This window comes from Sphaerodactylus townsendi, linkage group LG10, assembly GCF_021028975.2.
Source record: "Sphaerodactylus townsendi isolate TG3544 linkage group LG10, MPM_Stown_v2.3, whole genome shotgun sequence".
NCBI lineage: Eukaryota > Metazoa > Chordata > Lepidosauria > Squamata > Sphaerodactylidae > Sphaerodactylus > Sphaerodactylus townsendi.
This window is the reverse complement of record NC_059434.1, coordinates 84428247-84450172: the sequence shown is the minus strand read 5'-3', so window position 1 is coordinate 84450172 and position 21926 is coordinate 84428247. Positions and strand designations below refer to the sequence as shown.

Below are 21926 nucleotides of genomic sequence, written 5' to 3'. Positions count from 1 at the left end.
TGCAGCCTCTCCTCATAAGGAAGGTGCTCCAGTCCCTCAATCATCCTCGTTGCCCTTCTCTGCACTTTTTCTATCTCTTCAATATCCTTTTTGAGATGTGGCGACCAGAACTGGATACAGTACTCCAAGTGCGGTCGCACCACTGCTTTATATAAGGGCATGACAATCTTTGCAGTTTTATTCTCAATTCCTTTCCTAATTATCCCCAGCATAGAGTTTGCCTTTTTCACAGCTGCCATGCACTGAGTTGACATTCCCATGGAACTATCAACTAAAACGCCCAAATCCCTTTCCTGGTCTGTGACTGATAGCACTGACCCCTGTAGCTTGTATGTGAAGTTTGGATTTTTTGCCCCTATGCGCATCACTTTGCATTTTGCTACATTGAACTGCATTTGCCATTTCTTAGCCCACTCACCTAATTTATCAAGGTCCGCTTGGAGCTCTTCGCAAATCCCTTTCCTGGTCTGTGACTGATAGCACTGACTCTTGGAACCCTTAAGCTAAAGAAAAAATATAAATAAAATTTTAATTTGTTCAAATTTACCTAGAATCCTACACTGGCAATTCATGAGGTTTTCTTCCTCAGAATCACATGGCCCTTTGACACTGGTTTAGAGTTCAAACACAATACTTCAGGAGAAATTAAAAAGGGGGATGGAATTAAATTTCTGGTGGCAGTGATATATACCTTGGAAAGAAAGGAAGAAACAAACACGTCATATTTATTCGCAAAGCAAGAAGGGAATGCTCATTACAGGAGGCCTGTGTGTTTATTGACTTATTTATGTACATAATTTATAATCTTACCTTTCTCACTGGGACAAGGCAGAGCTACGCAGAGTGAGTCACTACAATCAACAGGATGGGACATTCAACTAGCAATGCAGTAGAATTGGGATTTTAGAAGTCTGGAACCAACGGAAAATCAAAAAGATAGGATTGAAGCAAAGCATAAGGATTAACATGACACATTAAACAATTCAAAAAGCATAGCATAAGCATAAGCATTTATTGTCATTGTGCACGCACAACGAAAGTTTACAGCAGCATTCCTCGATGCACACAATTTCAGACTCATACCCCATCCTCACTTTCCCCTTCCTCCACCCATCCCTACACAGCCCCAAACACATCAACATGAAGCCGCAGAGTTTAGCATAGCCACAGCTCTAGAGTAGAAGCTGTCTCTAAGCCTCTTTGTCCTAATTTTTATAGACCTGTATCGTCTGCCGGATGGTAACAGTTCAAAAAGAGAGTGTGCTGGATGAGACGGGTCTCTCAGAATATTTTGGGCTTTTTTTAGGCTTCGAGAATTGTAGAGTTCTTCCAAGGAAGGGAGAGGGCAGCTGATAATCCTCTGTGCAGTAGTGATCACCCTTTGGAGCGCCTTCCTATCCGCCACTGTGCAACTGGAGAACCATACACAGATGCAGTAGGTTAAGACACTCTCTATAGTACAGACAAACAAACAAACAAAAAACCCTCCAACACCAGAAAGCCCTCCATGAACAGCCCCTGGCCACGGCTGCGACTAGCTGGACATCATTTGGTCCAGGGATCACCAATAGGTTTTCATTTGCAGAGTGTAACACACTTCGGGTGACGTATTGGGAGAGACAATCTCGTGGGCATGTTGGCCCCAGACAGTTTAGGGCTTTGTAGTACCAGAACCTTGAACCTGATCTGGTACTCCACCCAGACCCAATGAAGCTGGCAAAGCACTGGTTGAACTGGCACCAGACACATATAGCAGTGGTGGGATCCAAAATTTTTAGTAGCAGGTTCCCATGGTGGTGGGATTCAAAACAGTGGCGTAGTGCCAATGGGGCTGGGCGGGGCACGACAGGGGCGTGGCCAGGCATTCCGGGGGCGGGGCATTAATAATTTCTCTGTTACTGTAAAAAACTTACTGTAAAAAAAAGTTCCTAATTTCCAGCTGGTATCTTTCTGTCCATAATTTAAACTCATTATAGCAAGTCCTATTGTCTGCTGCCAACAGAAACAACTACTTCTCCTCTAATTGACTGCCTGTCAAATACTTCATACTTTCAAATACTTAATTTTGTTTCTAGAAATCAAAAGAAGGAGATTTTCCTTAAACGAGGAGCTTTACCATATTACTAAAACATGTTATTAAAACAGCACAACAGAGAGAATTATCCCGTTTTCTGCCTTCGCTAACCAGCCACATAGGAAACAACAGGACTGTATGATTTTTGGACCTAATGGAATTTCTAACGGAAAAGCGGACCCAATTAGTAACCCCCTCTCGGCACACACAAATAATTAGTAACCCCCTCTTGGGAACTGGTGAGAACCTACTGGATCCCACCTCTGACATATAGTATGTCGCCTAGAATAGGGGAGGGGGGGCAATACATAACATTGCAAAGTATCTTGGTATTTTGTATTTGTAATTCAATTTATACCCCACCCTATCCCCGCAGGGCTCAGGGCAGCTAACAAAACAGTATACATTATAACAAAATAAATACTGATAAAATATATAAAACTAAGAATAAACATCATGTTACAGGCGGCGACTTAAACATATCAAGCCGAACAGTTTGCTAATAACAATAACAGCAGCACTATATCAGAACATATCAATACATATCTATACTAAATCCAACTATATCACTACAATAACAATAAATCAACAATACATTGGCAAAGCAGTGATATACCAAGAATATTAAGCATTCTAGTTTACAATGCAAAGACTCCAATACTTAACAAATGCATTAGATCAGGGGTCGCCCCACGAACAGCTTTCTAGATGCCTGCCAAGTATTTCTAGAAATTGAGTGCGGCTAAATGGGGCTTTTGCTCAGCAAAGCTTCTGACTAGCTATTGAGATTTGATTGGCTGCCATTATTTTTAAAGCATTGTTTTGCCAGCAAATGCCACCACAGCATGAGGATCTTCACCATGAGACTGAAGGTCAGCTGTGGTCACCATTTTGTGGTTGGCTTCACCCCCGGCAGCCGTCATTTTATGGCTGCACCCACGACCCTGTAATTCCAAGCAGGCTCAAAAAAAAGTTGTGGCCCGGTGGAGCAGGGGGAGGAGGAGGGCTGTGGGGGGCAATTTTGTACCCCCACGTGACCCCAACGGCATCCACCTGGGGCGCCTGTCGCAACCCTGTCCCATGGTAGCTACGCCACTGGGGACGCCAGCATTAGATTGTGTATTTACACTCATTCTTCTGTTGAGTTTCTTTTGACCTTACATCACTCCCCCAAATCCTTTAAACCCGATTAAGCCTTCAGGATATCCAGAGATTCCGATTCTGCTGGTTTTGTTACAGACTAGCATAGCGACCTCCTTGGACTCTTATGTTACATCAGCAGAACAGAAAACTATTCAGAACTTTAAAAACAAGGAATGTGAACTGTGAACTGTTGACTGTTGGCAGGGCTTGGAAAGTTTCAGGTTAATGAAATTAATATTTTCACCAGCACTGCAGATCTCTGCAACCTAATTCTCAGACAATCGTTTGTGATTTTATACACATGGTGTGGAGAAATAACTTTTCCTCTGTCACTTATCATCACAGAGATCAGAGTCATCCAACCAAACTGAATGGCAGGTGATTCAGGACAGAGAAGAGAAAATGGTTCTTTGCACAAGAGATACATTCTAATTCAAGTCTCCCCTAGACCGGGCTTTGGGGAAAAGCGATGAATTAGTGGTAAAGCAGCTGCCTTTTAGAAAGTCCCAAGTTCAGCTCCAGGCATCTCCTGTTTTATTTTGCATAGCAAGCCATGACTTTTTGGGTGGTTTTCCATCCACCAGAGCTGACCGTCTGGAGCTTCTGAGGTCTGATAGAATCATAGAATTGGAAGAGACCCCAAGGGCCATCAAGTCCAACCCCCTGCCATGCAGGAACATACAATCAAAGCATTCCCGACATATGATCATCCAGCCTCTGTTTAAAAACCTCCAAAGGAGACTCCACCATACTCCGAGGTAGTGCATTCCACTGTCGAACAGCCTCACTGTCAGACAGTTTTTCCTGATGTTTAGGTGGGATCTCTTTTCCTTCATCTTGAACCCATGACTCCTGGTTCTAGTCTCTGGAGCAGCTGAAAACAAGCTTGCTCCCTTACCAACATGACATCCCTTCAAATATCTAAACATGGCTATCATGTCACCTCTTAACCTTTTCTACAGTAAAGTAAACATCCCCAGCTCCCTAAGTCTCTCCTCTTAGGGCACGGATTGCAGACCTTTGACCATTTTGGTTGCCCTCCTCTGGACATGTTCCAGCTCATCAATGTCCTCCTCCTCTCCTGTGGAACATAAATGTTTCTGACCAGAAAGGAATGCTGTAGTTAAGAAGGATTTTTCCCCTTCATAGTTCCAGTTTTTAGAAGGGACTACCCTGCAAGGTAGGCTAGGCTGAGAGAATGTGATGGATCCAAGTTCACCCAGCGAGCTTCCAAGTCATGAGTTCGGATTCAAACCCAGGTCTCCTTGAACCTAGCCAGGCATTGTTACCCACTATGCCACTCTGGCTTTATGCAGTCCAAAAACAAAGCCCAAGACCAGCAGGGCAAGTGGCTCATGTCTGTGTTGCAACACTCCAGCCTCCACGCACAAACAAATCTGGGTCGAACAGTAGCATGTCAAAGGCAGCCATGAGATGTTAGCTTTCTACATGCAGGAATATATATAGGCATGGAAAAGCACATGTGCCGGTGCCACTTGACCCCGCCAGATGCGACCAAGAAGAGGTTAGCTGCGCATGCGTGCCGAGAGGCCTAAACCGAGCGGCGCGCGCCCCCTGCCGCTTTGACGCCGCTTCGACGGCGGCTGCGGACAACACAGGCGCGACGTCGCGCGCTTCCAGGAAGTTTGACCCAGCCGCTTTCCGTCGCCTCCCTTCTTCCCCCCTCCCTTTTCGGAAGTGGGCGGTGCCGCGTGACCGGAAGCAGCGCTGTCAAGGGAGAAAAAGAGAAGAGGCTCGTTGGGAACAGCAAGTCCTGGCGGGGGAGGCGGACGGCGGAAAGGCGAGCGGCTCCTGGTACGTGAGGGTGGCTGGCTGGGACTTCCCGTGAGGCAAAAGATCGCTAGAGTGGGATGGGGGTGGGGTCATCTCGAGTCCCTCAGAAGCCTCGCAGCGGGCGCTTCTTGGCGCCGCCCCCGGCATGCCGTCACAGAGAGCAACGCCCGCCTGCTTCTGGCCCCGCCCCTTGGGCGCCTACGTCATGGGCCGTGCCCCTGGGCCAGGTGCGCTGCGCAAAGGCACGGGGGACCCGCCCCCTCTGGCTCGGACGCTTGTGCGCATGCGTGGCCCCTCTGTCAGATGTCTCTTTTCGCGTGTCGGGCGTGGGCTGGGCTGTCCCAGCGGACTTCCTGAGACCCTCGTGGGGTTTTCAAGGCAAGGGAGAAGCAGAGGTGGTTTGCCACTGCTTGCCTCTGCGTAGCAACCCTGGGCTGTTAAACTTGATATTATTATTATTAATTTGATTTTTTTTCATCACCCTTCTCTGGTAGGCCCAGGGTGGCTTCCAGCATCTGATAAGACCAATTTAAAACATAAAAAATGCATTAAATTTATTTTAGAACATTTAATGCCTCACCTTTTCCTAGCTGGAGCCTGGCTCTGGGCATCTCACACATATAGCTTCAAACAGTCATAACATCAAATAAATTACACAATATACATTAATAACCTTTAAAACACGATTGCTGTCAAAGATTGCATAATCTGGGTGTCTGTAAGGACCTTTATATAGTCTATATAGTGCCTCTGGGGTGTTCAGTAGCAGCACCTTTTTTTCCAGATGATATCTTTATTATGAAACAGCATTAGGAATGAGCATTTAGACTCCTGTTGCCAGAACTAAAGCATATGTAGCATAGCGCCCTCCATTAGATGCCTTGTCACCCCCCACGTAACACAACACCACCCCTGACTACTTGTTCCCCGGGGCGGGGGGGATGATACCCCACCAGTCCACGGTCCAGAGATAAGGCATCCTTCCCCAGCATAGTTTTACTATACGTGTGACATATTCTCCCCCACCCTCAATATTTTTGATAAATTAGATCCTCTCTAGACGAATGTCTGTTGTGTGCTCATAAGAACAAGCCAGCTGGATCAGACCACAGTCTATCTAGTCCAGCACTCTGCTAATCGCAGTGGCCCACCAGGTGCCTTTGGGAGCTCACCTGCACGATGTGAAAGCAATGCTCCCCTGGGGGCAGCTTGAAAGCCCAGAAAGCAGGTGCCTGCAAGGAATGAATCTCATGGCATTTTCCCCTGGAATGATTTGTGAGCAGGAAGTGATGGGGTATGGCCACGGCAGAGCCGGAGTGTCGAGACATGGTGCTCCTTCAGATTCATAGTCCTGTTTTTAAGGATGGCTGCGTGCAAACACGTGCATGGTACCGTGCATGAGGTTTGTCCATCTGATGGGTTTTGCAGCATGAGAATGGAAAAGGCTGCATCACTGCAACACAGCGAAAACCTGCTATTGCAGGTTGTACTGGGTGATGCAACTCCCTCCTTCCCTGGTCAGAAAGTCCTGACCACACTGTACAATCCCATCAGCATTCCGCACAACCTGGGCAAATTTGTGAACTCAGTCCTGTCCCCTGCTTTTAGAACCAGCCATGTTTGTGGCTGCATGATGATGCAAGTTGAGTTGCAGGCCCCCCTGCTTTTGATCAGCACAATTGTTTGGTGGCAGCAGTCCACCTTCCCTCCCTACTCAGGAGAAGCTTGAAGCTTGGAAGCAGTTCAGCTACTGAAGCAAAGCAAGTCTGGCGTCCTGTTGTTTTCTAGACAGGCATCCACCAGAAAGCCATAAGTAAGCTGATCTGCTCTTAGAAGTGAGGTACGGACTACAGCAGTGATGGCGAACCTTTTCAAGACCGAGTGCCCAAATTGCAACCCAAAACCTACTTACTTATCGCAAAGTGCCAACACGGCAATTTAACCTGAACACTGAGGGTTTCATTTAGAAAAAATGGTTGGCTCCGAGGCGCGTGTTACTCGGGAGTAAGCTTGTTGGTAGTCTGGCTTTGCTTTGAAGCAACCATGCAACTCTTCGAACGGGTAAATCATGACCCTAGGAGGGTTTACTCAGAAGCAAGCCCCATTGCCAGCAACTCAGCTTACTCTCAGGTAAAGGATCACGCTTTAGTTCTTCCCATGAAAATCAGTGGGGTTTAACAGTGCTTCCCCACCCCCCACATGACGCACTCTGTGTGCATGTGCCCACAGAGAGGGCTCTGAGTGCCACCTCTGGCACCCGTGCCATAGGTTCGCCACCACTGGGCTACAGGGTAGTTGTGAGCTAGCTACGGACATATGATTGCTGCACTCCCTTGAATCTTCCCCAGCGAAGGAAGATCTATTTGTAAATTCAATCTGGAAAGCACCATGCTTATGCAGCAGTCCTTCGGCTTACGTGAGGAGCTGTGCAATTCCTGAATCAAACCCAGACCCCCAGGGAAGTATCGGCAGCAGCCTGGATCCCCTCTTGGTCTGCAAGCTGCTGAACCAAGGGTGGATTTTCTCCACGTGGAGAGCGACAACAGGTCTTGCCGGTAGACTGCTCTGAGGAAAAGAAGAAGAAGAGTTTGGATTTATATCCCCCCTTTCTCTCCTGTAGGAGACTCAAAGGGGCTTACAATCTCCTTGCCCTTCCCCCCTCACAACAAACACCCTGTGAGGTAGGTGGGGCTGAGAGAGCTCTGAGAAGCTGTGACTAGCCCAAGGTCACCCAGCTGGTGTGTGTGGGAGTGTACAGGCTAATCTGAATTCCCCAGAGAAGCCTCCACAGCTCAGGCGGCAGAGCTGGGAATCAAACCCGGTTCCTCCAGATTAGATACACGACCTCTTAACCTCCTACGCCACTGCTGCTCCAGGAAGAACCTGGCCCATCATCCCCTCCAGTACAACCAGTTTCTGACCATAACTCTGTACTGTATGCATTGAACTGCTGGGGTGCTCCAGCCAGAGTGTCTCTGCTGTTTTTCCTCTTCTATAGAGCTCTCCTGCATATTTTCAATCCTGCTGATTGGCAGTAATTAGTAATGTGGAAAAAAGGGAACTTCGTGCTTCAGCTTTCCTACATCTCACCAGTAAATAACGTTGATTTGTTTTTCTACTCCCTGCTTCATAAGAAGAAGAAGAGTTGGTTTTTATACCCAGCTTTCTTCTGTCTCAAAGCAGCTAACAATTGCCTTCCCTTCCCCACATCAGACACTTTGTGAGGTAGGTGGGGCTGAAAGAGTTCTGAGAGGACTGTGCCTGAGAGTTCTGAAAGGACTGTGCCTGAGAGGACTGTGCCCAAGGTCACCCATCAGGCTTCATGTGGAGGAGTGGGGAATCAACATTGATTCTCCAGATTAAAATTCCTATTTGATTAGGAAGCAGCAATTTACCCATAGTTCTGAGCCTGTCAGTTTGCCTGTTTTTTTGTGCTTTTTCCTTTTTTTAGTATTTAACGCTAGGTGGCAGCAGCAGACTCTTTCAGACCAAAGATGAGTTTTGAAATTGACCTGCCATTTTCAGCCTTGCGAGAACAGATTGTCTAATTGAAGAAAGCAAATGATTTTAAAGATTTCTTTCTTTCTTTCTTTCTTTCTTTCTTTCTTTCTTTCTTTCTTTCTTTCTTTCTTTCTCTCTCTCTCTCTCTCTCTCTCTCTCTCTCTCTCTCTCTCTCTCTCTCTTCTAAAATACCAAAAGCAAGGAGTAGTAATTGGTTGCCTTTGTAGCTTACCAAGGGGTTGGATTGTCAGCATCGCTGGTTGAAGGAACTGATACTGTTGGCTATTTCCCATCTATGATTAGCTGAGAGAAGTAGTAGGATATATCCAGTAATTTGTGATGAGGGTATTTCTGTGGGTTTAATACATTAGTATAGGACCTCGTCAAAGGGTGTTCAAGGCACGAGTTGAGCAGAGGTGGTTTGCCACTGCCTTCACATAGCATTCCCAGTCTTCCTTGGTGGGCAGGTGTCCCAACTACTGACTGTGGGTGATGCTGCTTAGCTCTCAAGTTCTGACAAGCTTAGGCTGAGCTGGGCTATTTGGACTGCTTCCAAGACTACTGTATAACTTATTTGCATGTTGCCAGCGGCTCAGAACTGTGTAGCAAATAGGGTTAAATCTTGCTGCATCACTGACTTCCTTTTAGTCTATTTCATAAAGTGAAATAGTGGGGAAAACTCTCTTTATTACTTCGGTCTGTCATCCGTCTGGCCTCAACTCTCCAGTGTCTCAGAAAGAGGTCTTTAGCATTACCTAGGTCCCTTCCGCACGTGCAAAATAATGCGTTTTCAAACCACTTTCACAACTGTTTGCAAGTGGATTTTGCTATTCCGCACAGCTTCAAAGAGCACTGAAAGCAGTTTGAAAGTGCGTTATTCTGCATGTGCGGAATGAGCCCTACTGATTGATCCTAGGCAAATGGAGATGCATGTTGTTGAACCAGCGACCTTCTGCAAGCCAAGTAAATCCTCTTCCACTGAGCCGTGTCCTGACACCTGGTTTTTTCTAAGACAATTAATGTGGAGACGATTTAAAAGGACCGCAAAGTCCATTTTAATCCAGAGGATAAGCCAGGTTCTCCTCCGTGCTCAGCCACGTAATTTGCTTGCCGCTTCTATTGTGTTATAAATCTTATTGTTTTCTATTGTGAGTTGCTCTGTGCCTCCTGCACCTGAATAATAATAAATAAATAAAGGGTGGCTTGGTCAGGTTTGAAATCTTGCAGCATTTAAATAGCCAGCTGAACTCCTGCATGGCCTTTCAGGGTATTTTTGTTGTTGTTGCCGGTCTTCGAGCCCAACAACCACAATGACTGTCTTTTGAAAGCCAAGGACATTTGAAATGCACCTGTTGAACTTGATGGGGGGCGGGGCATGGGTTGGGAGATTCACAGCAATGAAGAAGCACTTAGTACTTTTTAGGATGGTGCGCAGTTCAAAACGGATCCCACTTGCAGCTTAGTTAATTGTAACTTAGGCCCCTTCCGCACACGCAGAATAATGCGTTTTCAAACCACTTTCACAACTGTTTGCTAGTGTATTTTGCTATTCCGCACAGCCTCAAAGAGCACTGAAAGCAGTTTGAAAGTGCATTGTTCTGCATGTGTGGAATGAGCCATAGAGTGCCGCTTCTGAAAATGGTGGGTCTGATCGTGCCTGAGAATTTCATGCCGCTGGCAGAGGTTGCATCCAGCAGGCACTAAGACTTAATAATAAAACACCCTTGTGAATCTCATTAGAAATCTCGTCAGGAAAAAAAAAACACTTTCCAAAAGTTCATTTAGGCCTTGTATCGTTAGGAGGAATCCCACTCCTTCTCCCGGTTCATATGGTAGATTGGCACAAACATTTCAAAACAATTGAGTCGCTGACTCAACTCTTACAAGGTTCTTATCACAGCAGAGTACCTCAGTTCCTATCCCAGTGCACTTTATTTTTCTGTAAACTTGGTTGAGGGTTGACTTGCGCAAAGAAAAGAAAGGACTTAGCTTTTGAGTTTTCTGCTTACCAGCTCATGCATAGATGGAGCTGCTTAGTACCGAATCCAGCTGTTGGTCTACCAAGGTCACATTTTCTACTCTGACTGGCAGCAGAACTCCAAAATCTCGGACAGAGTTCTTTCTCTCCACCTACTTTCTGGTCCTTTTTTAAAACCGGAGTTGCGGGGATCGAACCCGGAATATCCAGCAGGTCCTCTACCACTGAGCAACAATACCGCCCCAAACATCCAGTCTCCTGCCATTTGTTTGACGCGTTGAGTGAATGTTGCGTTGCAGAATATATTTTTGCCTTAATGTTAAAGGGTTTGAAAGAGAAAAAAGAACTCCTCATGACAGATGGAAGCCACTCATTCTTCATCTGCCCTTTTTTCAGTACTTGGATCCCGTTCTGACCCGGTAGTTGGGAGCATGCCCGCGAGGATGATATACCGAAGATTCGCAGGGCAGCCCTGCCGCACGGCTGCCTTTTCTACTGCGATCAAAGCGCCGGGCAAGAGGACGTTCTTTGGAAAAGCGGAAGAGGACCAGAGGCTCCAAAAGACAGAGGAACATCCTAAGCCCGTCGCCGTGCTCAAATTGTGGAAACCTCCAGAATACAGAGTATCCTTTCATCCATCGGCCTACGCTGGGGCCAAACGTGTCTCCGAGGAGGACCCATCTTGTGGCTTGGAGGGCGGATCGCTCGGAAGCGACTACCCAAGCATCGGCGCCAAACAGGTCCAGAATCACTACAGCGTCACCTGCTCGCGGAGGCTTTCCAGCACAAAGAATACACTGCTGGATTTGGAAAGGAGCAAGTTTCTCTCTGCCCAGGCCAACCTGCCGCATTCAACAACACCGGATCTTGCGGAAGAGGACGGGGAAGCCGCGGACGTGGAGTCTTATGACACGAAGGAGGATCCCAGGGCATTTCAGACACAAAGGCCTGAATACGAAGCGTTGAGTTACAATCGTCGCAAGCGCCCTCCGCCCCTTTCCGCAGAGGAAGGTAGCTCGATCCTGCAGAACGTGTCCGTGCTCAAAAGCAGCCTGAAACCAGACACCATCACAGAGTGTTTCTTTAGGCTGAGCGGCTTGCCGGCAGAGCAGCAAGAGAGCCTGTTCTCCAACTCCAAGTTTGCCATTCTGTGTCACTGTGCGGTTGAAAGCATCCCGCTCTTTGATACTTCCGAGCTGCTTACGTGCTTAAAAGCGTTTGTGCACTTAGCCGTTCCGCCCACGCATCCCATGCTGAAGGTGTACGAATCCGAATGTTGCCGCCGCGCCTGGGACATCGGCCTGAATCGCATCCTGCTGGTGGCCGACCTGTGGCGTTGCTTGGGGTGCAGCGTCCCTCGGTATCTGGAGATCGCGTTAAGCTACGTTCACCTGCACTGGCAAGAGCTCAGTTTGGCCCAGCTGGTTCAGTTGCTCTATATCATCGGCGAGGGCCGCAGAGCCCCTGAGGATTTAATGAAGAAACTCGACACCTTGGTCTTGAAGCACTTGAGTTCCTTGAGCCCTGAGGAAGTGGGGGCCGTTTGCTTGGGGTTCTTCAAGTCCAGCCACGGTCTTTCCAAACACACTATGCAGAAAATTGGAGATAAAGTCTCTGCCCAGATGGCAGAGATGAGCAATTACGCCTTGGTGAACGTGCTCAAGATGTACCGTTACACTCACGTTGATCATCCTGAGTTTCTGAAGCAGCTCTCGATGGTCGTGCCTGCACGGATCCCTACCATGGGCACTCAAGGAGTCATGCACGTAGCCCTCGCCTGTTCGGCTTTGCATTACCGCAGCGAAGGAATCATGAATGCCGTCGCTTCTTCCATGCCTTCCAGGGCAGCTTATTGCCGAAGCAAAGACATTGCCAAGTTTTTGTGGTCATTTGGGTGCCTGAACTATGAGCCTCCTAACTCAGAGGAATTCTACGCTTGCCTCGAGGAGCAGATGCGCACAAAGATGCGTGAATATCGGAGATTCCCCGAACATTTCCTTACCTCCTTGCTAGCCCTGGTGTTTGCAAGGCGATTCCCCAAAGATTTGATTGATTATGCTCTGAGTCCCAAGTTTATCCGACTGATCAGTGACAATAAGTTTGACCTCAAGAAGGACTTGCTCACCCTGGATGGCTCAGTGGGGATTGAATGTCCTGGCTATGCTGGCAATCGCCTCGAGGCCCATCTTAAGCAGGAGACGACCGAGATGCTGTGGGATTACGCCCAGAAGGACCTCTGCACAAAGCCAGAAGTCATGGAAGCCCTCTCTCACCTCGAAGACATGTTGGGCGGCCCCCAGTACATCAAACAACACATGATCCTACCTCACACAAGGTCTGTTGATTTGGAGATCCATTTAGATCCAGAACGAAAGCCGTTGCCTTTTCATTCAGAAGCCACGGCGGTAAAATTCGAATTAAAAGAGAGCGGAGTGTCTCTCACGGATGACTTAATGAGTCGGCTGTTGAAGGGGAGGTCTGTCAAACCATGCCCAGCGAATGGCTCCGAAAGAGAGGACGAAACGCGTATCCAGAAAAGACCAGCGCCCCAGGAGCAGTCTCCATCCACTCTGGACCATTTTGCATTTTCGGATGGAGTCCCTCTTACTGGCGCCATCTTGAACGCGTTGACCAAGTCCCAAACCTCTTCTGAAAGTCCAGACCCTCACCCGAAACAGCAGCATCCTGGGGACACGAAATTAGCCGTTCAGGTGTCCAACAGAAACCACTACAGCTACGGCTCGAAACACCTCCTGGGGCTCCACAATTTGAAAAGGAGGCAGCTCCGTCAAATTGGATACACCGTGGTAGAGCTGCCCTTCTGGGAATGGTTTCCATTGCTCCGGCGCAGCCGCTCAGAAAAGCTGAGCTATTTGCACCATAAAATCTTTAACTCTGTACCATGAAGTATTGCGGTTTTAGAACCAAACTGGTTGCCGGGTCTTGCCCAAGCTTGGTGGGGAATGTAGCTGACTTTTCCTTAACAGATTGAAGCGCCTGCTGTTCAGAATTCTCAGAGCATTTAAATGGACTTCATAGCGATTCTCTTGTAAATAAAGTTGCATTAGGAAAATTACTTTACTTGCTGCTTTTTTTCTTTGAAAGGCAACAGATTGAAGTCATGTACTTCAAGGGCTTGGTCTTTATTGCAGAAGCTATAAACACAATTTTAAAATATTGCAGAAAGCACCAGTGATCCCAGGGAGACAGATAAGAAAGTGTGTTAAGGCCCCCAAAAGATTGCTGTTAAAATGAAGGGCGTTTTAACATCTTAACGTTCATACCCCAAATAACCTTGTCAGTCTGTAAGGTGCTACTGAACTCAGACCCAGTTAAAACATTAATGACAAACTGGTTAAACAACTATCCAGTTGTTAATGTTTAAGAAATTATAAGTACAGTAAAGTGGGATATGCTAAATAATGATTAACATTACAATGTGAAAAAAATCAACAAAACTTTCTGAAAAGTCTGTTTTGTGATGCTAGTGTAGCATTTCCATGGGTTGTTGCTGTTCACTCTCTAGATCAGTGGTGGCGAACCTATGGCACTCCAGATGTTCATGGACTACAATTCCCATCAGCCCCTGCCAGCATGGCCAATTGGCCAAGCTGGCAGGGGCTGATGGGAATTGTAGTCCATGAACATCTGGAGTGCCATAGGTTCGCCACCACGGATCTAGATTCTTCAGCTATTAAAAGAAATTATCTGCATAACAGTGCAGTAGTAGAGATGAGCAGCAGAATATGAAGCGTTAAAGTGCAGTTTAATCGATATTGTCTTGTTCGAATGGGCATAATAGAACCCAGGACACAGTTTGGTATGCTGTAGTCCACTGACTCTGAGAAGATTTTACTGTCCTTTGTTTCAGTCCAATGGCTGTTTTGTTCAGACTAGTTAATGTACGAAGGGCAACCTTCTACTCTTTGATATGTGTTGTGGGACACCAAATCTGTACCTTGAGCTTGCAAATTATTTTTATATATATATATATAAACCTTTAATGGCATAATTAAAACAGCAGCAATATACCAGAAAAATGGCGACCTCAGTGTAATGATACAATCTCCAGTACAGTTATAAATCCGTTTCGTTGATGACAGAGCACAAAAGTTTAGGCCAGCGCTTCCAATACACTTGCAGAACCTCAATCCAACATCGTTACCACAATTGATAGATTAATATTATCAATGGGGGTTTTAAATCCACGGGCTTAGATATTTATTCCTGGCTAAACTGTGTAACGGGCAGTGTAATATCACGTGTTGGATTGATTCTTCGTAAGCTGAACTGCAGGGACAAAATCTTTCATTAAAAGGCACTTTCTGTATTCTCAGTTCCCTGAGTGGTAGCTGAAGGGAGAATATTGCACCTGGCAAGGGTCAGGGCTCGTCGCAATTTGGGTTCTAAGACCAAATGGAAATACTTGGCCATGGTATAGGGTTTTAAGGGTATACCCAAGTGCAAGGGAGAGCAGCGTTTATTAGCCTGCTGCATCAGGTGACCAAATTATTTTTAGAAATGATGGATGCAGTTGTGGGAGGTGGCGGCACCTGCGCCCCAAAATTTGCAGTTACGTGAAGGAGGTCAAAGTGGATAGAATCTCATTCTCATCCCGTCTTCAGGCCTTCAGTGTAACCTCCAAAATAGTCACAGGATATTTGGAGAGGCAAGAAAAACGTGTTTGTGTCTTTTTCCGTGAAGTGCTCAAGATCCAGTTCATCTTGCTTAAACAACATGGGGCACGTCAAGTTTTGATCTATAGCCTTAAACCACTCTATTAAGCTAGTGAACCATCTTGCAGATTTCTTTGTGGAATAACTCTATTCCCTTTTTTAAAAAATGCATGCTGCTCTAAAGATGGACTGTGAGTTTCTAATGGTGAATGTTTGACTGAGATGGATCTCACCTGTGTGAAACCAGACACACATTTCTGAAGACCTGATGGTACTTGAGTCTTTGCGAAATGTCATTTTATGTCATTTCTGTCATTTTCCCCTAGCCCTTCATTGCTGCCTTTAGGAACACAGTTTCTGGGGTCTCTGTAGATGACAGTAGAGAGGGGAGGCAGAACGCCTTTCTCCTCAAAGTCCCCAGATGTCTAGATGCACCCCACTGTCTTCTGGTCCTGGGTTATGTTTGTTCGTATCTGCCAACTCCTTTGGCAGGTATTATTTTCCAAAGTTGGCTTTGTAAATTGAATGAAGACTCTCTCGCTCTTCAAGGCCATTGCTGCACCATAGAAGCATTTATTTATTTTCCAAAGGGGCATGTCTGCTCTGGCGACAGTATGGCAAGACTGGTCGACCAAGCGCGTCTGGTGGGCTAGAGTTTTTTGCGGGCTTACTTGAAAGACTGATCCATTGTTAGCGAGTAGACCCGCGGCACAGCGGGTGGTACGTGACCAAGAGCAGGAGTCAGAAGCTTGGATACTTAGCTGTAGCACCACGACAGCAAACACACCACAGGAAGCAGGTAAGAACATAAGAACATAAGAACTAGCCTGCTGGATCAGACCAGAGTCCATCTAGTCCAGCTCTCTGCTACTCGCAGTGGCCCACCAGGTGCCTTTGGGAGCTCACATGCAGGAGGTGAAAGCAATGGCCTTCTGCTGCTGCTGCTGCTCCTGAGCACCTGGTCTGCTAAGGCATTTGCAATCTGAGATCAAGGAGGATCAAGATTGGTAGCCATAGATTGACTTTTCCTCCATAAATCTGTCCAAGCCCTTTTTAAAGCTAGGTAGACTTCAGTGAAGTGCAGGTTTATATATAGTGCAGCTATTTACAAGTATATACATCAGCAAGGAACAAACGGACAGCATGCTTCGTCAGACAAAGTATTCCCTAACCAGTAGCATACAGTCACATCTGTTCAGTTTATATACATACATGGTCCAATCAGTGTAAAGGTCACCCTGTCCTGTTGTAACCAGTTTGATCTGGTTTAGTCCAGCTCACTGCCTCTTACATCAGCTAGGTGAGCTGTCACTTAGATCACACCGATCTACTTCAGCACACAATATGCTCAGTGGGTTACTTCAATACTCTGACATCCATTGGTGCTTAGGTGTGGCTGCTTGAGAACATCAGAAGATCCCTGCTGGATCAGACCAGTGGTCCATCTAGTCCAGCATCCTTTCTCACACCGTGGCCAACCAGTTCCTCTAGATATCCAGCAACGTTTATTTATTTATTTACATTTATGCCCTCCCCAATTCCTGGCCGAGGTCGGGCTCCGGGCGCAACAAATTCAAGTTAAGAACACAATAATAAAATCACAAATAAGAATACTACAGTACTACAATAACAGCAGATCTCATAATTAAACATTACTGTTTAAAACTAGCCCAGATGGCTACCAACATATTCCAAACCTAATGATATTCTGTTTCTCCACTACCATGACTGCATCGGGGGATGTAATTGTACCTCTCTATTCTGAATTGATTAGACCTCACCTGGAATATTGTGTACAGTTCTGGGCACCGTAATTCAAGAAGGAGATTGACAAGCTGGAATGGGTCCAGAGGAGGGCAACCAAAATGGTCAAAGGTCTGGAATCCATGCCAGAGACTTAAGGAGGAGAGACTTAGGGAGCTGGGGATGTTTAGTTTGGCTAAGAGAAGGTTAAGTGGTGACATGATAGCCATGTTTAGATATAAGAAGGGATGTCATGTCAAAGAGGGAGCATGCTTGTTTTCTGCTGCTCCAGAAACTAGGACCAGGAGTCATGGGTTCAAGATGAAGGAAGGTTGGTGCGAAGGTTGCGGATGTCACGCTTCGTCTAGATAGGCTTTTAGACAGTGCTGGGGTGGAGTCAGCAGTTGTGGTCCACATTGGCACCAACGACATTGGGAAATGTAGCCGGGAGGTTCTGGAAGCTAAATTTAGGCTGCTAGGAAACAGGTTGAAGTCCAGGACCTCCAAGGTGGCATTCTCAGAAATGCTACCCGTTCCACGCGCAAGAGAGGCTTGAGAAGCTAGGCAATGAGGAGATACAGGGTTACTCAAATGCGTGTGGATTGAGAAGGTGGTGTAAGGCAGAGGGTTTCAGATTTGTCAGGGAACTGGGGAACCTTTTGGGACAAAGGTAAAAGGCCTGTACAAAAGCCCAGGGGACGAGGCTTCATCTTGGCACCAAAAGAAGGAACCAGGCTGTTAATCCAACATTATTAAAAGTGGTGGCAGAAACAGCTTTTAAACTGACTCACTGGGGGAAAGCCGACAGGAGCTGAGGTGACTTCGGTTCGGAATACAACAGTATCTATGGGGATGCAGACAAGAGAGGGAGGTTTTTCTACATCAAATCCACATACAAGCGAGGAACATAGCAAATGTGCATGTGACAAGGGATAGTGTCTACAAAGACTTGATGGGTAAAGCACATAAATCCCAGGTGGCTAAGGACAGAGACAGGGTATACAGGTGTCTCTATGCTAATAGTAGAAGAAAGCATTAGAGCCTAAAATGGGGAGAGCTAGGGAGGTCAGAGTTTTGAAGGAGGACTTTGATATAGTGGGCATTACAGAGACATGGGTGGAATCGAGGAGAACCAGTGGGATGCTGTTATACCAGGCTACAGGCTCTATAGGAAGGATAGGACAGAAGGCGACATTGGGGGTGGAGTTGCTCTACCTGTGTTATATCAAAGCATAGTATCACATAAAATGGCCAGACAATACAAGGGGAGCTGGTTCCTCTACAGAATCACTTGTGGATATCAATACCAGGTGTGAGAAGGACAGTTTAATATTAGGAATATATTATCGTCACCCCTGACCAAAGTGCACAAGCGGATTCTGAGATGGAAAACGAAATTAGAGAGGCAAACAAAAACAAAATGCTGGTGGTAATGGGTGATTTTAACTATCCCCATATAAACTGGAAAAATGCATGTTCAGGTCATAGTAAGGAGAGAGCATTCCTGGATATGCTAAATGACTGTGGCTTAGAGCAGAGATGGTTGTGGAGACCAACCAGGGGAGAGGTGATCCCAGATCCTTCTATATGTGGGACCCAGGACCTGGTGCAGGAAGTCATGGAGGTGTTGTGCTGCTGAGCCGATAGGGAAACAGCTGCAACCACAATGCTGTCCAGATTCAGTATCTCGGCATGCGAACAAGTAGCAACTACTAATGAAGATTACATTCGCCTTCCAAGAAAGGGAAATTTCTCAAAGATGAGGGGGGGGATGTAGTGTGCAGGAAGCTGAAGGGGAAACTGTCCAGGGATGCTTTGGAGGTTATTTAAAAACACAGTAATAATAAAAGCTCTAGCTGGAATGTGTTCCACAGGTTAGAAAAGACAGCACCCAGTCCAAAAGAAAGCCACCATGGTTAACAAGAGAGGTTGAGGAAATTATCAGAAAAAAGAAAATGTCTTTTAGAAAATGGAAGTCCAGTTTATTTTGATGAAAGAATATGAGAGGGAACACAAAATGGTGCTTGGCAAAAGAGAAGCAAGTTAGGCTGTAAAGGGGAGGCAAAAAAGGATTATGAGGAACGCATGGCTGTGAACATCAAGACTAGCAACAAACAGTTCTTCAAGTACATCAAAAGCAGGAAGCCAGCAAGGGAACCGGTAGGCCCGTTAGATGACAAAGGAACAAAGGGTGTGCTAAAAGATGGCAGGGAGATTGCAGAGAAGCTGAATGAATTCTTTGCATCTGTCTTCACCCAAGAGGAGGTGAGGAACATTCCTGCACCTGGAACCAAGCTTCTTAGGAGGAAGTGAACTGAGGAACTAAGCGAAGATAGTGGTAGACAAGGAAGAAGTTCTGGCAGCCATTGATAAACTAAATGTTACCAAATCCCCTTGGCCCTAGATTGCATTCACCCAAAAGAGTTCTTAAAGAGCTCAAGCATGAAATTGCTGATCTTCTCACTTTAATATGCAACTTATCCCTGGAATCAGGCTCCATCCCCTGAAGACTGGAAGATAGCATTAATGTCACACCAATCTTTAAGAAAGGATCTAGGGGGGGACCCGGGAAATTACAGGCCAGTCAGTTTGACATCTGTTCCTGGTAAATTAGTAGAATCTATCATTAAAAGATAAAATTATAAAACATGTAGAAAAGCAAGGACCCGCTGGAGAAAGAGAATTTTCAGCATGGCTTTTGCAGAGAGCAAATCCTAGTCGCCCCTTTAAACTCTTACTTAGAGTTCTTTGAGGGTGTAAAAAAACAGGCATGTGGGACTAAGGGGTGAACCAGGTGGACATTGTCTACTTGGATTTCCAAAAGGCTTTTTGACAAAGTTCCCTCACCAGAGACTGTTGAGAAAACTCAGCAATCAAGGAATAAGAGAGGGGAAGATCCTCCTATGGATTAAAAAAACCTGGTTGAGAAACAGGAAACAAAGAGTGGAGTGTAAATGGGGAAGTTCTCACAATGGAGAGATAGCCGGTGAGTGGTGTCCCCTAAGGATCCGCTTTTGGGGACCAGTGCTCTTTAACCTATTCATAAAAAATGATGACCTGGAAGTAGGGGTGGGTAGCGTGGTGGCCAAGTTTGCAGATGATACCAAATTATGTAGGGTGGTGAGAACCACAAAGGATCATCTGAAGAGCTCCAAGCCGGACCCTTGATAAATTAGGTATGAGTGGGCTAAGAAATGGCAAATGCAGTTCAATGTAGCAAAATGTAAAGTGATGCAACACAGGGGCAAAAAATCCAAACTTCACATACACGCTACAGGGGTCAGTGCTATCAGTCACAGACCAGGAAAGGGATTTAGGCGTCTTAGTTGATAGTTCCACATGGGAATGTCAACTCAATGCATGGCAGCTGTGAAAAAGGCAAACTCTATGCTGGGGATCATTAGGAAAGGAATTGATAATAAAACTGCAAAGATTGTCATGCCCTCTTATATACAAAGCAGTGGTTAGCTGACCGCACTTGGAGTACTGTGTCCAGTTCTGGTCGCCGCATCTCAAAAAGGATATTGAGGAGATAGAAAAAGTGCAGAGAAGGGCAAACCTTAAGGATGATTGAGGGACTGGAGCACCTTCCCTATGAGGAGAGGCTGCAGCTGTTTGGGACCTCTTTAGTTTGGAGAGTGAGGCGGCTGAGGGGGATATGGATTGAAGTCTATAAAAAAATTATGCATGGGGGGGGTAGAAAATGTTGACAGAGAGAAATTTTTATCTCTTTCTCACAATACTAGAACCAGGGGGCATTCATTGAAAATGCTGGGGGGAAGAATTAGGACTAATAAAAGGAAACACTTCTTCACGCAACGTGTGATTGGTGTTTGGAATATGCTGCCACAGGAGGTGGTGATGGCCAATAACCTGGATAGCTTTAAAAGGGGCTTGGACAGATTTATGGAGGAGAAGTCGATTTATGGCTACCAATCTTGATCCTCTTTGATCTGAGATTGCAAATGCCTTAACAGACCCAGGGTGATCCCGGGAGCAACAGCCGCCCAGAAGGCCATTGGCGCTCTCACATCCACCACATGTGAGCATCTTCCAAAAGGCACCTGGTGGAGCCATCATGGTAGCAGAGAGCTGGACTAGATGGACTTTGGTCTGATCCAGCTGGCTTGTTCTTATGTTCTTATGTTCTTAAGGAAAAGAAATTCCACCTGAACATCAGGAAAAACTTCCTGACAGTCAGGGCTGTTTGACAATGGAATGCACTACCTCAGAGTGTGGTGGAGTCTCCTTCTTTGGAGGTTTTTAAAGCAGGAGTGCTTTGATTGTGTGTTCCTGCATTGCAGGGGGTTGGACGTAATGGCCCTTGAGGTCTCTTCCAACTCTATGGCTCATTCCGCACATGCAGAATAACGCACGTTCAAACTGCTTTCAGTGCTCTTTGAAGCTGTGCGGAATGGCAAAATCCACTTGCAAACAGTTGTGAAAGTGGTTTGAAAACGCATTATTTTGCGTGTGCGGAAGGGGCCTATGATTCTACTGAATTAGATAGCTGGTCCATCCAGGCTAATACTTTCTACGCAGATGAGCAATTGCTCCTTCCAGGTCAAGATGTGGGGGATTGAACCTAGGACCTTCTGCATGCCAAACCAATGCTCACCCACTGAGCCATGGCTCCTCCCTGAGAAGGCAGAGGAAGCTGCAAGTTTTTGTGGTCCCTCAAGCACAGGATGTCCATGAGCCTCCCACTTCTATTCTACCAATGGGCCAGAAAAACACCACATTGCTCCTATCGGCTAGCAGTATCCTAGCACTGAATGACATAAAATCAATTAATCCTCAACACTCTATGTGTCTTCCAAACCCAGTTTAGTAAATGCTGTGTCAAACTCAATGTTGTACTCTTATAGATGCTCCCTGTATCTTATAAATTTCTCTAGAGGCTGATAAGTGTCTTCATGGGCTATTATGCAACCTCTTAATAATGCATCATACATAATAGAAGAAGAAGAAGAGTTTGGATTTATATCCCCCCTTTCTCTCCTGCAGGAGACTCAAA

The 21926-nt window shown here is 46.2% G+C and overlaps 2 protein-coding genes across 2 annotated transcripts in view; both read left to right on the top strand.

Annotated features, from left to right (window-relative positions):
* Positions 1-4927: 4927 nt before the first annotated feature.
* UBOX5 (U-box domain containing 5) overlaps positions 4928-21926 on the top strand; it is a 28257-nt gene continuing 11258 nt past the window's right edge. Inside the window, exon 1 of the mRNA XM_048509915.1 lies at positions 4928-5032. The gene's annotated coding sequence lies outside the window, so the exon portion shown is untranslated. The remainder of the gene's footprint in view (positions 5033-21926) is intronic.
* On the top strand, positions 4933-13554 carry FASTKD5 (FAST kinase domains 5). The gene is made up of 2 exons (XM_048509914.1): positions 4933-5032; positions 10887-13554. Exon 2 carries the CDS (start codon positions 10922-10924, stop codon positions 13394-13396), a length of 2475 nt encoding a protein of 824 aa, XP_048365871.1. The 5' UTR covers positions 4933-5032; positions 10887-10921; the 3' UTR covers positions 13397-13554.

What these genes read in the sequence shown, in the direction of transcription:
- FASTKD5 (XM_048509914.1), top strand. Translation starts at nt 10,922, where the DNA reads ATGCCCGCGAGGATGATATACCGAAGATTCGCAGGGCAGCCCTGCCGC.